The sequence below is a fragment of the Nymphaea colorata genome, chromosome 7, assembly GCF_008831285.2.
Source record: "Nymphaea colorata isolate Beijing-Zhang1983 chromosome 7, ASM883128v2, whole genome shotgun sequence".
NCBI lineage: Eukaryota > Viridiplantae > Streptophyta > Magnoliopsida > Nymphaeales > Nymphaeaceae > Nymphaea > Nymphaea colorata.
Window position 1 is genome coordinate 17,630,918 of NC_045144.1, and position 17,037 is coordinate 17,647,954.

Consider the following 17,037-nt stretch of genomic DNA (forward strand, 5'->3'; position numbering starts at 1 on the left):
CTTGTTGTGTAGGACACTACCGGTCCCAATGTCCAACTTTGCTTACTAGACACTGAGGGATACAAATATTTCATATTTCAGATGAACCTGCAGATGATCTTATCTACAGGCTGGAACCTAATGAAGAACAGATATTATCATCTGCCGAATCTCTTCTCAAGGCAAGGGAATCTTACCTGAGGTGATCTGGTTCAACCATGGCCAGTCCAGATCTTTCCGCCCCCAAAAGTACATCAATGATGTTGATAACAATAACTCTGTCATAAAATAGATGGTCAAGACGATTTTAGCCTTGCTCCAGAAAGTACCTGTGAAATTATGTGATCTGCTCATCCTCAGCCGCACACGGCAATTCAAATACCGTCCTTTTTTAACTTACATAAGCAAATTGTAACAGGCTGACAAGGTAATGTCACGGAGAGCGTGTGTTGGATCAATAATGCACTCATCTCAATTATCACATGCAGGAGGTGGTTTTTGTCTCTCACAACAATCATGCGTGACAATTGACGGGAGAAATGTTTTCGGGAGAGACATGCAATTGACAGTTAATATTCCCCCCAATACAAACTTTTACCTTTGCATCTTACATATATATAAACATGAATACATGCATAGGAACAGCTCTCACGGGTCTTGTCTGGCCTGCCTTTGAAGTTGTCTGTGCGCATACATCAACTCCCCATATGCAATTGGCAGACCAAGTAGGCGAGGGCTCCATGCATCAAAATGAAGGACCAAAAGACAAGGAAAGTAGATGAACGATAAGAATAAGGTTCGAGTAAAAGAATCGAACCGGAAACTACGAGTATCGAGGACAAGGGCATCCTAATGATTCAAAAGAACACTAATACTGGCAAGCATACAGATCAAAGGTGCCACGGAACAAACCAAAGAAGATAGGAACAAAATAAGGACCTACAATAAAGAACGCATAAAGAGCATAACCAACAAAGTAACTAAACAACTCTACGACACGAGGAAACCTTCCAAAATATTCAAGTACTAACTTATATTTCAAGGCCCCAAAGTAGTTCTGTATGAGATAAGACAGATTATGACAGGCCTTTCCGGACATTCACAAATCTAATAATCAGGGGATTTGCTTTGACAGAAGTTGAAATTAACAGAAAATCAGTTCGGTTGCAAAAGAATTCTATCATTACTGTATGAGACGATATCAAGGAATTTCCAATTAAGATTGCCCTTAATTAGGAAAAGGAAAAGGAGGACGAGTTTAATTAAAAAGTGTCAACGGAAATGGGATCTCATAAATCCATTAGGATGAAGCCACATATTCAGCCATACTGGACATATCCTTTGTTCTTGACCACAAGGCCTGAATGCTATTATTCAAGCATGAATTCCTCCACATTAGATTAGAGCAAAGAAAGGATGCATCCAGGATCTTGAGGGAAGACAAAATCATTGCTGGCAGAGTACCTTATCACTCAACTTGATGGCTCAAACTTCCTCTCAGTACCTCACGGTGTACCCTATTCACTTGGATCAGCTTTTTTCTCAATCTTTGGTGTCACATGATTGACAGATGCTGCTGCTTCCAGTGCCTTATAAAACTCTTCGGGAAGTGGAACAGGTTTATGACGTGGTACGTGGCTAGGAATAGGTCGATCATTCTCAACAACTGTGCACTCATAATCATCTGGAACACCCCAGGGATTCCATTCTGCAATCACAACATATCATAAATTTAGATAACATAATTTGTCTTTTACAACCATAGTGTCAATAACAGAAACTAACATTTCTTTTTACCTTACAAAGATGCATAATTGTCTGTTCAGAAAGCATTCTGTGACGGACCTACCTTGATCTCATAATGATTATACCCAAACAAAGCTCTATTGTCCATCGAACATCCCCCATTTTTTCAAAAAAAAAAATCACCAGATATAGCTTTTCTCCTTTAGTTAAACCTGTCTCACTAGCTATCCTCAATTGTTTTGCAAATGTTCCAACACATGTATAAATTATTAGTTCAGAGTGTTTCAGAATAACACAAGGCAGCAAATGCAGATACCCATTGTCAAAGTGCACTCTTACTTGAACTTATACATGAGGATGTACTTGATGATACTACTATTTAATAAACCTTTATGGGAAACTTATCTACTTTATAATCGCCATGGTGCATGCTTTACCAGATACTCAGTTTATTGATGCTTCCTACATTACTCATCTTCCTGTTTTCTCAAGAATTTGTCATTATGTTGCAACTTTATGGACTGTGTACAGTTATACTCATCAAATTTGTCTCATAAAACCAACGCAAGTTGTGATTTAGATTTCACATGTTATAGTATTATCATTCAACGGTTCGACCACAAGGGTTTGTATTTTTATTCTTCCATATAATCTCATTGATCAGACAACTTCGCAAGAAGAAGTGAAGAGTTAATACTCCACTAAAACAGTGGATGTCAAGCTGCAGCAAATACCTTTCGATGATATTGTCTAAACATCATGTCTACTTAGGAATATGGATGCTGTACTATCAACACCACAACGTGGAATGGATAGACTTGCAGTGCCCTACACGTAGCTGGGGGTTCCAATTTCTTTTTGTGCACCAAATATATCGAGATTTCTATCTCTTTATTGTTTTATATACTAAATTGCTGATATGCTCAATAAAGCACAATCAATTGTGCTGATATGCTCAATAAAGCACAATCAATTGCACAATTTGGACTTCTGTCTAGAAACTCATAATGCAACAAGTTTCCCCATCTCATAACTGGCAGATAGTGTAAATATACAATTTAATGTACAGCTTATTCATGTTATAAAAACATGTTTATTTTCTTTCTTACTTAAATTATCATTTGGCAGATAAGCTCTTGTCAGGACATTGTTTTTGTCCCTCCACTTGTTTATGGGGTCCACCTTCTTTAAGTTGGAAAATGACCAGACCTTGCCTGATCAAGCCCTATCATATACAAGGGCAACACTAAGCCAAGATCTTTTTCTATAGTCGGGTCTATAAGTACAAAGTATAGTTGTTAAAGAACAAAGTAATCAAGAATGACGACCTTGTGGCCCCACCCAAACCCAGTGCTTAAACAAAACAAAGAGGCGTATTTGCATACAACAGCAAGAGAGAGATGTCCTGAATGGTGCTTCATCAATGATTGGTGGTTTGCTAATATTAGTTTTGAGTGTCACAGATATCGCGATATTTTCAAAAATATCGTAATTTTAACGTCACAAATAAGAAAAAGGAAAAAAAGAAAAATCGTGATATTTTGAAAAAAAAAAAAGGAAAATATGTACCCACATTATTATAGCATTTTTTCATTTTTTTTTTGTGATTTTTCCCCATTTTTTTATTTTTCAATTTTTTGTCATTGATATTAACATGGATTTAAATATAACTTAAACCAAATTATTTTCATCATTTTTATTATCATTAAAACATTCCTTTTATCACCTTTATATAGTTTATTTATGTTTCCCTATTAGTTTCTCATATATATTTTTTTAAATTTTCTGAGTTTTTCCGAAATTTTCCCAAAAAACAAACTTTGCTGTTAAAAACCCGAGAATGATATTTGTGAAACTGGTTTTGAGGTATCCGCTAAAATCTTGCTGAGGTCCTTTGCCACATGGACATCATGATATGAAACAATCAAACAAAGCAAGCTTGAGAATTTTGGGCCATCAACAAAGAAAGACTCAAGTACTCAGCTTATCAAGCACCTTCAGATGGAAGAGCGCATCTGGAGGCAGGAAGGAGGGAAGAATTAGCCAGGAAGACAAAAGCATTATTTTCTTCCAAAAATGTGGGAGTAGCGGAAGGCAGTGGAACTTCATCTATACAATTGAAAGCGAAAGGCTTGATCTAAGAGATTGCAAGAGGCTAGGGAAGGGAAGTTTTTTATAGTATTTCCACACCTGCTCAAGAACATTTGGCAACTGGTGACATGTTGCTCCCTCTTACTCATGGCCCCATTATCACCTTTGACAAGAATATTCAATTGCTCATTCCTGTCACAGAGAAGGAGATTCAAAGTCTTCAAGGCCAAATCCACCACTCGTTGGGCCAGATGGTTTCCCCTTCTCTTTCTACCAGAAGCATTGAGGGACAGTGGAGGTGGAGTTGTTGGAGTTGTCCAGTACTTCTTTAAGAAGGGTAAGTTGAGAAGCCAAAACAGAAACCACATTTTCCTATATCTAAAAGCAATGGCTTGCCATGCTGCTGCTCTGTCTCATATATCTATGTAATACTTCGTACAAAATCATCACATGGATAATGGTCAACAGCATCAAAAAATGTCTGAGGACCATGTCCCCCAATCAGCATGTGTTCCTCAAGAACCAAAACATTCGAGATACTATATTGCTCGCTCAAAAGATTCTTTTCCTATTAGGGTCAATGTCCGGCAATCAATATTAAGATTGACCAATCAAAGGCCTAAAATAGATTGGTTCAAGAATTCTATGCTTGCTTGGCCACCATTCCCAGAGGACACAGAGGGTTATTAAGGCAAACCTTTTTTTCATCTGGGGAAGAACTAAAACTGGGAGATCTGCTCTCCCAATACCTATTCATCATCATCCTGGATATGCTTGCCAAAAGATTTAAGACGAACATGGATAACAAGCCGATTATTGTCCCTCCTATTGGTAGGGCTTGCAAGAGAATCACTTCTTCTATGTGGATGAGATACTTATTTTATGTATGGTCTGTCCTTCTTCACTACATTCGTGTTATCATGATGAAGCAAGAAACAAGAGAAAGGCTCAAGGTTAATGGGCTAAATCTACCTTTATTTGTTCCATGTTGCTGACCATGCCTGTTCATCACATAATGACAAGCATTGGCGGCACAAGGAACACATTGCTTCAGAAGACCAGGATCTTCCTCACTTCGGTGGTCCAGTGCGTGACTCTCTCTGCATTGACCTTCATACTAGATTAGCCTCTCGCCTAACAGGCAAGAAGAAAAAACTCTGTCCTCTAGATGAAACATTGCCTCATCAAGCATGTGATTGCCTTGTTAGTCCACTTATGGGTCAAACCTTCAAGCTCCCATCAAGTACTGTCAAGGGGATTGAAGGTCTGATGAGCTCCTTCCTACAGGGGGTTATGGATAACAAGACGGGCTCATCTGATTGCCTAACAGACTATGTAAACCAGCGGCAAGGGTAACATAGGGAGTCGGCTGTTGAGAGAGATAAATTGTGCATCTATGGCAATTCAGTTGTTGGGGGAGATCAATTGTGTATCCATGGCCTGTCTTGCAGTTAAGATGCAGCAGGCAGAGACAAAATGAAGTGCATTAATGAGGGTCAAGTACTTCGTAGATCAAAGTATGGACTAGGAAGGCCAAGGGGAAGGAGTCTTGGGACATGAAGGGTCTTAAGTTGAGCTGCAATTTGGTTGTTGATAAGTTATCTAGGAAAATTGGCAATAGCAAATATGTGAGATTCTGGACCCCTAAATGTAATGACTAGTAGACTCAACCTGTTTGCCAATGATGATTGGAGTCTGGTCTGGAAGAACATCAAGCTTTCAGTTGCCCAGGTAGTAGCTGTCAAGAGTGATCTTCCCTTCTCAGTGGAAGCTCTTCCTTTCCCTGGAGAAGTATTGACCAACTTGAGGTGTCCTCACTGGATCTTATGTCTGAGAGGAAATACAGTCTATAAATGCAACCAAGAGAACTAGAGATGCAACAATGGGATGGAAAGGCAACTACCGAGAGCAGCCCAGATTCTGCTGTGAGGATAAGCTGCTAAGTAACAACAAACTTCAGCATGTGGGGATAAGTGTAACTTTTGTTTGTTGTTTGCTGGAAAGATGTAACCTTTGTCAATATGAAATTGCCAGTGATGTTTGGGCCTCCATAATTAAAAAATGGTAGCAGGATAATTCTGCACATGGATCCTTCCAAGATTACAAGGTGTGGAGACACAAGAAGTTCAAATGCCATAGCTTGAAGGTTTTGTTGAGGATATATCCTTTGATATGATTAAAAGTTGTGACGGGCAAGAAACCAGTTAACACGTAATTCCTAAGAGAGTATAATATAACTAAAAGTCTTGCTGGTGAAATGATCCTGGATACATGTGAAGAAAGCTTCCGGCACCTTGCCATCCAGAAGCAAGCGCGTGGATACTCCAAAATCTTGGGGTCAGACTGGCATCAAAGCAAGGAAGGTTGAAGAGGACCTCCAACCTTGCAAGCTGGTTTGAATTGTCTTCAGACAGGTTTTTCATAGCTGCCAATTGTCTTCATTTTCAAGGATGAACAGGGACCTATAGATAAGCTGGCAGTGAGCAGCACAATTCTGTCATTATACTCCCAGAAAATGTTGTAAAAGGCGTATTGTAACGTGTATCGGTCAGGCCGACCTATACACTGTATCATAACATATCGTAAACATAGCATAACGTATCGTAAATTAATTTTTTAATTCATAAAAATTTCAAAAAAATAGAAAAAATAGAGAAAAAATCAGGAAAAACAAAAACGAAATTGAAAAAAAAGGTGTTCTATATATTAAAAAAAACTCATCACATCATTCATAAGCCATTATATATTAACAACACATTTAGAAATGACAAATAAGAAATTCATAATAACAAAATAAACATACATCACAACTTTAAAGTTTAATAAAGTGCTTTAGATTACATTACAAGTTTACATATTATGATTATCACCAATCAAGGTCCCATCATCCCCATGGGCCATGAATAAACCTCCTTATCCACACGTGAGTTCTCCTCTAAAGTCTAAATCGACGATTTATCACATAAATAGGTGATTTTTGTAGAAATAATAATAAAACTTCCCCCCCTCACAACTTTTAGACATGTTTAGAAAGAGGGAGAGAGAGGTTCTTTTGTTAAAAAAACCATAAAAAATCATTTTATCATTGTATCGTACGATACAAGGGTGTATCGAGCATATTGTACGATACGGTCGCCGTATCACACGATATAGCGCCTTCGATACACAAGCATATCGTGTATTATAGACCTATTGTATAGGTTTTTCAAACCTATACCATCAGGCCCGTATTGTGCGATACGGATAACACTGCCAGAAACAGTCTTTATACAAAGATCATCGGCATGCCTAATAATCTTGAAGCAGGAGCATTTCAGGCCACAGGCAGCCAATGATTGATCTCCCCCTTCTTTGATCTTTTTCTTATGACTTGGAATCTCTTATGCCACTCCTATAGTGGAAACTGCAGTTATCCTTTTATGTGGCATATCCAATGGACCTATAGCAAAAGCTCTGCTTGGGAACCTAAGGTATCTAACCCAAACCCATTTGTGGAGCTCCAGGCAGGTCTGTAGGAGTTTGCGGACCCATTTTATAAATTATTTTCTTTGCACAAATATTTTTCTTGTTAATAAAAGATGGGGGCTTATTCCTATCAGCATGCCTGCGGAAGGTACTTTTTCCATAGGATATTTAACCCATTCTTCTTTCCACGTTAATATTTAACCCTTGTTTAACTGAATTCCACCTATGAATCAACTTAGTGTTTACATCTCACGAAATAGATAAATTTAACACAACACAACCATACACTACCAAACGGGGATATGACACCATTTTTTAATCTCAATACGGCCAACTAGAATAGACATGTTTAACATTAGATGGAAATATAACAAAGCTGGAGACAGGAACTGTATGTTAATTCATTAAAATATTATATCACTAGTTTATCAAACAAATACTTCATTTTTCTACAGTTCGTCCAGCCCTCACAAAGCTACTAGTATGTGTGTGTGTGTGTGTGTGTGTATATATATATACATGTAATAACAAAGCTCGAAACAGATATTGTATGTTAATCCATTAAAATATTATTCCAACTGTAGGCACTAGCTTATCAAACAAATACTTCATTACTTTTTCTACAGTTCGTCCAGCCCTCACAAAGCTACTTGTATGCATATATATATATATATATATATATATATATATATATATATATATATATGGCATTTTTCTAGTCATTGTCACGAATATCATTCTCAGAAAATATCAGCAAAATTTTTTTTCAGGTACTTTTCGACGAAGTTGTTCTTCAAAAAAACATGGAAAACTCTCGAAAGCTTTTTAAAAAATAAAAAAAAAATAATGAAGAACCTTTAAAAAGTTCTAAATATTAAAATATATTAAAATATCGGGATAACCGAGATAAAATCACGAAATTTTTATTTTGACAAGATTTTCAAAGTTTCATATCATGAAATTTTTTATAATCTCGCGATATCTGTGACACTGATTTTAGTTAGCATTTTCCTCAGATTTTCCCTCTAAGCCTTCACTTGTCACGGCCTATTCTTATTCTACAAATTCCTGAATCACTTTTCTACTTACGAGCTGACTCTTATATTCTAGTTTGCAATTTTACCTTTTTTTATATTGCATCAGTAAGAAAGGCATAGACCAAAGGACCTCTATTTTGAATAAAAGAGAAAAGTACACTAACAGCTAACCCAAATAAATAAAAGCTCCTGTTATGTTTCTCCAATAGAGAAATTTCTTTCATGGGCAGCTCGGCAACTGTTTCAGGATCATAAGTCCAAATTTGATATATTCATAAAATATTTGTTATTCTTTAGTATAGCTAAAGTAGTTGTCTAATACAACCCTATGAATAAATCCATCCTATGCCGTCACATATCATATACGTGAATAATGTGGTCATGCTAATTATTACCATATACAAACAAAACTATACTATATATCCCGTTCACAGCTACATATATCTGCATGTCAAATTGTGCTGACAATGAAACACAAACGGACTAGTGGACAAGAAAGTAATAGCATATTAACAAGTGATGTTCAAAAGCAACGATAAATCTGAAAACGCAACTATGGAAGGAGTGGCTACCTAAGCCCCTGATGGTATAAGAACTCCTCCTGTGGCCTTTATTCAACTTATGACTCCAGCCAGTAGCTTTTCTATTATAGTACAAAGTTACAAACACCCCCTGGACGGGGGTGTTCCCCTCATTCCAGGAAATCAAGTGCAGAGTCCGTAGATTTTGTCAGGAATCTAGGCTCACTTCTAGTTTTGCATTTATATGAATGGGTTATGGAACGACCACAGCTAGTAATTATAAATAGAACATCACGGCATCAACTCGAAGTAAATGGTTAAACCATTTGCTATATTCCTTTTCCGCAAAGAATCCAAATATATATGCAATTATGCACCCACTTCGGTGAATAAACAATAGCAGTGACAGTATCCGTTCTAAGTTTTCCATCTCAAACAAAAGAGGCAAAAACCAACACAGTTCCTAAAACATTAATTCAACATAATACCAAGCTTACGACGGTCAAACTATTAACGGAAAAGGGAAAATCAAAAACACACACACATATACCTGAGAGGTCTCATAATTTAGATTGTCATACAAAATCAATTGTCTCAACTAACCCAACTAATCAATATGCGAAGCATCCCAAAATTCACACAATTAACAACCCCTAAGTGCAAATTCAAGAAAAATTGGAAAAAGAATCATGCAACTTATCAATTTAAAAATCCCAAATCATCCCAATTTCATGAAATGTCAATAACCAAGCAAATTCATCACAAAAATTAAATCAAAAACAAAAAGAAAACCGTCCAAACAATGTGGATAGGAAGCAACAAATAAACAGGAAGAGATAGGAATTGGAGATAGTTAGGAACCGATCATTTTTGAGATGAGGGTCAACTCGTCCTTGGCCTCCTCGATGAGCTCCTCGACCTGCCCGCAGCCGATGCGGCGCTCGATGGCCTCCCAATCTTCCTCTTCCTGGCACACCTTCAGGCGATGAGAGGTGAAGCTCTCCACGGCCTTCCTGTAACCCTCGTCCTCTGGAACGGCCTTGATCTCCTTCAGCGTCTTCCCGTAGAGGGAGATAAGCACCTCCCTGGCGTTCGGAACCACGTCCAGACCGACGATACCTGTCGTCTCCTTCACCTTCGCCATCAATGGCCGCGCCATCCTCGCCAGAAACATGGCTGCTGCTTCTCCTTCCCCACTCTCTCTCTCTCTCTCTCTCTCTCTCCCTGCGCGAGTGATGTTCGGGCACTGCTGTTTACTCGTTACTGTTAATTCAGATCAACAAGTACAGCTCGACCCGACCCAAACATGAGCCTATTTCTTTGGGTTGTCGATTAATCGGAAAAGTCTTAATATCGACACGAATCCAAAACAGTTTAGAAGGATCTGGTTTTATATATATATATGTGTGTGTGTGTGTGTGTGTATGTGCATCACCTCCTTAAGAGCTTGTTTGTTTGACTAATTTTCCCACGAAAATTTACTATTTGAGTGCAAGATAGTGATTTCATTTCTTAAGAAAAACTGCTTTCTCTAAAAACTTACTAATAAACATACTTTATGTTCTCTACGTAATCGCTTTGAAAGAGAAATGCAGTCCAAACTGCTCAATGTGATTTCCTTTTCTTAGCAAAATTTGCACACACTTCCTTTCGCTTCCCATCTCCCAAGAAGCGAGTATGGTTCGAGACTTCCAAGTGTGAAATGATCTGCGCCAACACTACAACAGGATGTGAAGAGGATTCCCAGCAGATTCATTTAGTGTGAAATGGACTCTCCTTCACTCCACCCGTCGAGTGAAAGTTGCATCAGTTCACATTTCCCCCATTACCAAGGAAGCGTTCTAATTGATACTTATTATGAACAGGAAATTGGATTTCTAACACTGAGAATCCCCCCAGAGACCATCCCCAAGATGAGCTTTAGAAAATTAGAGGCCAACCTCATTGTTTGGAAGACAAGAAAGATCTGTCTGAAGAAACACAAATTTATTAAACAACAACATGGAAGTTCGTTCACTAATTAAATATACATTAATGAAGCGCTTAACAACATAATGCCATCATTAGCAGGTCTTATCAGCAGATTGAAATCCCAAGTACCAAAAAGGATTTCCTCTTTAATGTTTTTTTTGGACAAAGGTGTCATTGCAAGAGCAATATCATAATTGTGGTTTACTTTTAACGATTCGATCCTTACAGATCTTCTTTCAGCTTTTGCCCAATCCAAAGTTTAGTGTATCTCCTAAAGTAAACAATTTGATTATACGCATAAAACATGTTCTTCAGCTTAACCAAAGCCAAAGAGTAATCCAAACACGCGTCACCTGATCATTTGAAACTTATGACGAAAAGAGCAAACGACCATTAAATAATTTCTCTGTGTTTTAACTTTTAATGGGGAAAAAAGAAAAAAAAAATTAAAGACTGCCAATCAAGTGTTATCGCAATAGCTCGAAAATTTTCAATAATTTAAATGCCCATAGTTGGCTAAGTTTCCAAGGGACAATGATCAAAATTACAACCCCCAACCCCCCATTCCCAACACAGGCATTCCTTTCCCACTGTAAGTTTAGCCAAAACCTATGCACAATAGCAGCGAAACTAAGAGTAAAAAGATCGCGTATGATTAAGAGGTCCATCAGCTAAGAAGTTCCTGGGAGATAAATGCGGTGTACGTTACTGGTCGACAGTTTTCGCCGACAGGTCGGACACCTCTTCTGCAGATTGATGGCCCTCGTAATACAGGAATGGCAGAAGATATGGCCGCATAGAGTCGACGTCTCCTCTTTCATGGTATCCATGCATATGGCACATGTCAAATTTACCTTCATCTCCATTGGACGGCTGCTCGATCCACTGGCAAACTTCTTCTGTTATCAGCAAGAAGATCGAATTAATATGAATGGCACAACAGTATCAGCCATATTCTTTGGTTAAAGCAATCCCAATGGTTGCCGTTCTATTCGACGGTTTGGAGGGACAACAGGGTGAAGATATACACTGAAAGGGTTCAAAACATTGTCCGTCAGCCGAACACTTACTTGATCCTGACCATTAATTCTCACACCATAGAATCTGGATTCAATTTCAACTGTTCAAGCAACGAGAAACATCAAGGTTGCTTCAGACAAGGTGACAAGATCAACTGATCAATGATTCTGATGGGAGAACAACGGATGGCAAGTTAGCAACACCAACCAAAGGCCATCGGCAGTATTACCTCCATATAAAACCACCAACCTCGTCTGTTGTGCAGTAAGGTTTTAAATGCCAACATAGAAAGAAAGACATACTACAAAGTTTAGTGCCACCCGTGAATAGCTTGTGCAAGTCTTATTTTTCTCTCACTTAATGATGTTAGTGTCAGATCATACCAGTACTAACACACCGGATCCCAGCAGATGTTTGCTTAAGACCCAAAAAAAAAAATTATGACATGAATCACATGCTTCAACAATCAACCGAATAATCACAAGCCACATCTACCTCAAGCAAAGGCATACACGAAGAGAACAAACACTGATTTGACAACTGACATTGACTTTAAGAGTTTAGAAAACCAAAACAAAATTTTCTGGGAGGAAGGCCTCGCATCTGCTAAGGCTACTAAAAGGACAAGCTAAATGCTTATGCCAACCTGTGGCTGACCACTGAGGTGCTTGCTTTTATGTGATAGATTAGAAAAAATGTATGGCACCACAAAACAAAAGCAAAAAGATTGAGAGTGAAGCACTGTGTCTCACAACCACATGACAAAGCTTGATTATTCAAGGTATCTCGTATAAAAAGAAAGCAAATGCATGAAATTGATAATTTTGGCACTTGACAAGTTTCTTTGCAAACAAAGGCTCTGAAATTGTAATTCAGAAACATGTTGAATCGTTGATCCTAGATATAGCAGTGACTACTGGTAATGCATTACATGTACCTTATCAAATAGCCCGAGACCTGCATCAGCATCCTCTCCGTCATCAAGTAAATTTATCATAGTCTTCGGATACTCTGCAAGGTTCTATATTTCAGAGTTTTCATAATGGTAAAGTGTATTGGAGAAAAGGGGGAAAAGACAAGTAGAACGATAACAGTGTTTCAACAGACGCATGCAAAATTGCAAATACACGTCCAAAAGAATACACATTCACAAGTAGATGGACACTCTTTCATTCCTTAGAAAGGGTACCTTTAATGGCAGCCCTGGACAAAAGACGCAGTCTTTATACCATGTATCATCTATTATGAGAGGGAGACAGAGAAGAAGAAGAAGAAGAAGAAGAAGAAGAAGATCCAAAACCAATGCAACTTTTAGAGACAGGAAAAAAGTAAGATTAAAATAAAGAAACAAGATTAAAAAAAATAATATAACAACCAAAACAAGACCATGACAATGTAAAAGAAGTGATTCCTGTAAGAGCAGCACCATGTATCACACAGAACTTTTCGATATAAGGACCATAGCTACAAAAAAATTAGAAAAAGAAAAAAAAAATCACAAGTCCATCACACACTAGAATTTTAACCCTCAGAGTCAAACAGTAAATAGCAAAATCACCTTTAAACCCAAGCCTAAGTTCCAAATCTTCTTCAGTGATGGGGGGTACCCAAGTTCTTCCATGAGAAAGTGGGCCTCTTACCTGAATAATGATTCAAGAAAATGATTCATCATCACAGGAATAAGGATGAGAAAACTGTATCCAGAGAACCAGCAATGCATATGAAGTATTAAATAGACAACAGGATGCTGAGGACAGCATCCAAACACTAAGTATTCAAAAGACTACAAAATAATTTCATTTACTTATGCCAATCGAAACGTTTCCAACTGACCGTGGGTAATGGCACTTACATCTAGTAAAGTTCTACTTCTAGGAGAAAAAATCTGAACATCATCGTCCTCATCATCAATAATAGTAATTGGCTCAGCAAACCTCGCTGCACAATTTGTAGACATTGCACCACCTTTTGAAAACAAAGAGCGGCCTAATCTTAACTCAACGTCCACTTTCGGAAACACAGAAGTTATCCCTTGTCTCAATCGATGAAAGGCAGCTTGCTCAACCTGTTCCATGCACCTAGTTAATGGAGGCATAGCAGTTAACAACTTGATCACACAATATTTCCAAAAAGTGAATTCGCTCAAAGCTCAAACACAAAATGGGGAAATTTCCATTTCAAGAATCAACAAGTTCCAGACTGGTAAAAGGAGTCCCCGACCAAACTAAGGAAGTTCACTCGAAGACCAGCTAACATTTTTCTCTCAGCAAAATAAGGCATTCACGTAAAAGCGAAAAGCAAACCAAACTTGGTAGCATTCAAGCATGCGTCCGTTGGTGATGCCAAACTGAAACCAGGGACAAAGGTAATTCGTGCCTCTCGTAAAAGTATGCCACAAGTTGCGAGTTGCAGTCATACGAAAGGAAAAAATCCAGAATTTTAAACCTTCCAACGATCGAAAACTTTGATTGCCGCCCACAACAAAAAAATATTTGAAACCACAATTAACAACAAAATCAGCATATAATAAATCGCTTACATGCAAGATTATCAAGAACCCGAAGCTTAAAGCTTACTTCTGGATGGTTCCATCACGTAAAGAACTCTACATCTCTTAAACCAAGATCTAAGAGTCCAAACCTCGATCGCTCGGGGCCGTCTCTGCTTTCAAAGTAAGGTACTTCAGATCGAGAATAACTGTCGTCCAAAAACTACAAACTCCATCGTCTCAGCCACCAAAAGATCTTTGCCTATTTCAAACCACAAACACTCCTAGAGCTATCACACTGTCAAGGAAAAGACGAGAACCCAGATACAAACTTAATTACTCCGGATTTCTTAGTTTTAAAGCTTGAAAAAACCCTATCGAAATTGCTGCCGCAAACACCTAAGGGATCAGGGAAGATGTTCCAAACTTTCGAGTTCTTGTTGATACAGTACCACAATCAGACTCTACCATTGAACCAGAGCTCGCGGAAGAGGCCCCGCTGAGACGAGAAGGAAACACCATTTCTCAACATCTTTACAGGACGAGAACCCAAAATTTCCAAACCAAAACACCTCGACCACCACGCGCATGCCCTTTTCTGCAAGTATAACACTCGTCCGATCGATCAAAAAAGAAAGGCCATGGACACGGATATAGTTTGTGCATGAGACCCCTAAACTAAAGAAGTCGAGCAAGAACAATCCATCCATGCTTCGACGAAGAAAATCGACAGGAAACACCCCAACCAGACCGACAAGACAAGCGAAAATAGCCAAAAGAAAATTACGAAAAAAATAACAAGAAATTAGAGGAAAATCGAACCTTTTGCCCTTCCAGATAAAATCGATTCCCTTTAAGAATCCAAAACAGTATATACTTCCGCTCGATTGTCCGCAGGGTCGAACGGAGAGAGATATAGAGGGAGAGAGCTAAAGACACGAGAGAGAGAGAGCGGGAATAAAATAATGTGATAAGGAAACTTAACCCTACACTAAGAATATATTACGGTCATACCTCTTCCTTCCTTCGCAAGAAGTGCGATTTGGTAAGGGTATTCCGTGTCAATCTGTGCAGCTTCCCCGATAAAATGCCACGTATGATGACTTTTCTTCTTAATTAGAAGTATATCAATCAAAAGGTAATCTTCATTAAGGGGTTTCGGTCTTCAGTTGTCAATAAATCGGGTTTGATAAATCTGAAACTGACCCGAACCGTTGAGAAGGTTATCGGCTTGTTTGTCGTTCACATGTAGATGGATTCTGGATCCAATGGGTTCGAAAGACGAATCTCAAATCTGAACCACAACAGTTAAGATAAACGGGTCTTCCGGGTCGGTTATATATCCAAATCAAAACCGAATCCCCCAACATTATTGTTGTGGAGTTCGGGTCAATCGGACCATATTTTGGCTTCTAAGATCTAACTCTAGTGGCAGAGTCAGAAATTTTTTTTTTTTTGTGAGAAGTACTCATAATATATAACAATGCAAATATTGGAAGATGTTAATGTGAAAATAAATAAAAACCGGATTTGAAATACCAACCGCTTGGGTTTGAATCCGGATTTCAAACCCACTGCCCAAATTTGCATAGATTGTGAGACAGAGGGGGAAGATCATGACTTGGAACTGGACATTGGCGAACCGGATCCATGGCAGATGTGGTAAATCCAACTGGTTGGCAACACCTAGATTTTGGTGCAGTTCAGATCCAATTTATGATACTGTCAAACTCCATTCCTGGCCCATTCTGAGTCAGGACTCAGAGACCCATCTGTTTCCTGATTCGTTGTCTGCTGGTAAAAAACAAGGTAAGTGAGATTAAATATTGAGCCATTTTTACTAATTTGGATCTCAGATCCAAAGACCACTTGGATATGAGTTTCATTATCCATACAATCCAATACACCATTTAACTCGAAAGATCTAACTAAAAAATTATAAATATATGTATTTTTGTGGTCTAAGTAGACCTACACGAAGAAAGTCGTGGCTTTGATTTGATTGATACCAAGCAAATATCTTTTCTATTCCATTGTCATGCGCTCACCTTTATTACCAACCTAATTGTGGGTCTTTAATCAAGAAATGCCTATGTATGCAATATATAATTTATTTGGGTATGAAAATGAATCCTAGGAAACTTTTTCACAAGTCTCTTTCCCAAGGGGATCCAGGCAAAGAATTTAATACTACCCGTACTCGCATTTTTTTTCTACGGTTAAATGCGGGAAAACTCTGTCCTTCTTCTCCTTACGTTAACAAGGTCGCTGCCTATAACTATGGAGCTCATTTTCTCAGGAATTGCACAAAACTTCCTGCAGAGAACCTTCTACTTTTCCTATTTATTGAGCAGCATAGTCCTCGGCACTTGGAAACTCAAAACTGGGACCACGAGGACGATGAGAACTGTTTTCTCATGAGAAAACAGTTCTACACATGTTGTAGCCATGTTCTATCTTTAGCATGAAAGGGTTAAGTAAAAAACTTGCAGGGTTTTCATGGCACGTCTTCAATTTTGGCACCAAGGGTACTTGGAATCTGTTTTCCTAGGAAAACGTTATTAATGGCACCTTCAACTTCAATAATTGAGAGTGAGGTACAGCTGCAGCCTGGAAATTGAAGACATGTCAGTCAAACACGGACCTGACCAAGAAATCCAACCACAACCGTAAAAAGTAACTTCTGCTCGATGGGGCCCGCCCACATGGAATTGCATCC

At 38.4% G+C, this 17,037-nt stretch overlaps 2 protein-coding genes across 2 annotated transcripts; both read right to left on the reverse strand.

Annotated features, from left to right (window-relative positions):
• Nucleotides 1-1,180: 1,180 nt before the first annotated feature.
• On the reverse strand, nt 1,181-10,097 carry LOC116257510 (probable NADH dehydrogenase [ubiquinone] 1 alpha subcomplex subunit 5, mitochondrial). Its single transcript, XM_031634341.2, has 2 exons — nt 9,701-10,097; nt 1,181-1,687 (listed from the first exon to the last, which is right to left on the reverse strand). The coding sequence occupies exons 1-2, from the start codon at nt 10,011-10,013 to the stop codon at nt 1,497-1,499; spliced, it is 504 nt and encodes a 167-aa protein (XP_031490201.1). The 5' UTR covers nt 10,014-10,097; the 3' UTR covers nt 1,181-1,496.
• A 1,180-nt stretch (nt 10,098-11,277) lies between these two features.
• On the reverse strand, nt 11,278-15,259 carry LOC116257511 (uncharacterized). Its single transcript, XM_031634342.2, has 5 exons — nt 15,141-15,259; nt 13,683-13,895; nt 13,389-13,470; nt 12,768-12,841; nt 11,278-11,709 (listed from the first exon to the last, which is right to left on the reverse strand). Exons 2-5 carry the CDS (start codon nt 13,785-13,787, stop codon nt 11,482-11,484), a joined length of 489 nt encoding a protein of 162 aa, XP_031490202.1. The 5' UTR covers nt 13,788-13,895; nt 15,141-15,259; the 3' UTR covers nt 11,278-11,481.
• Nucleotides 15,260-17,037: the final 1,778 nt, after the last annotated feature.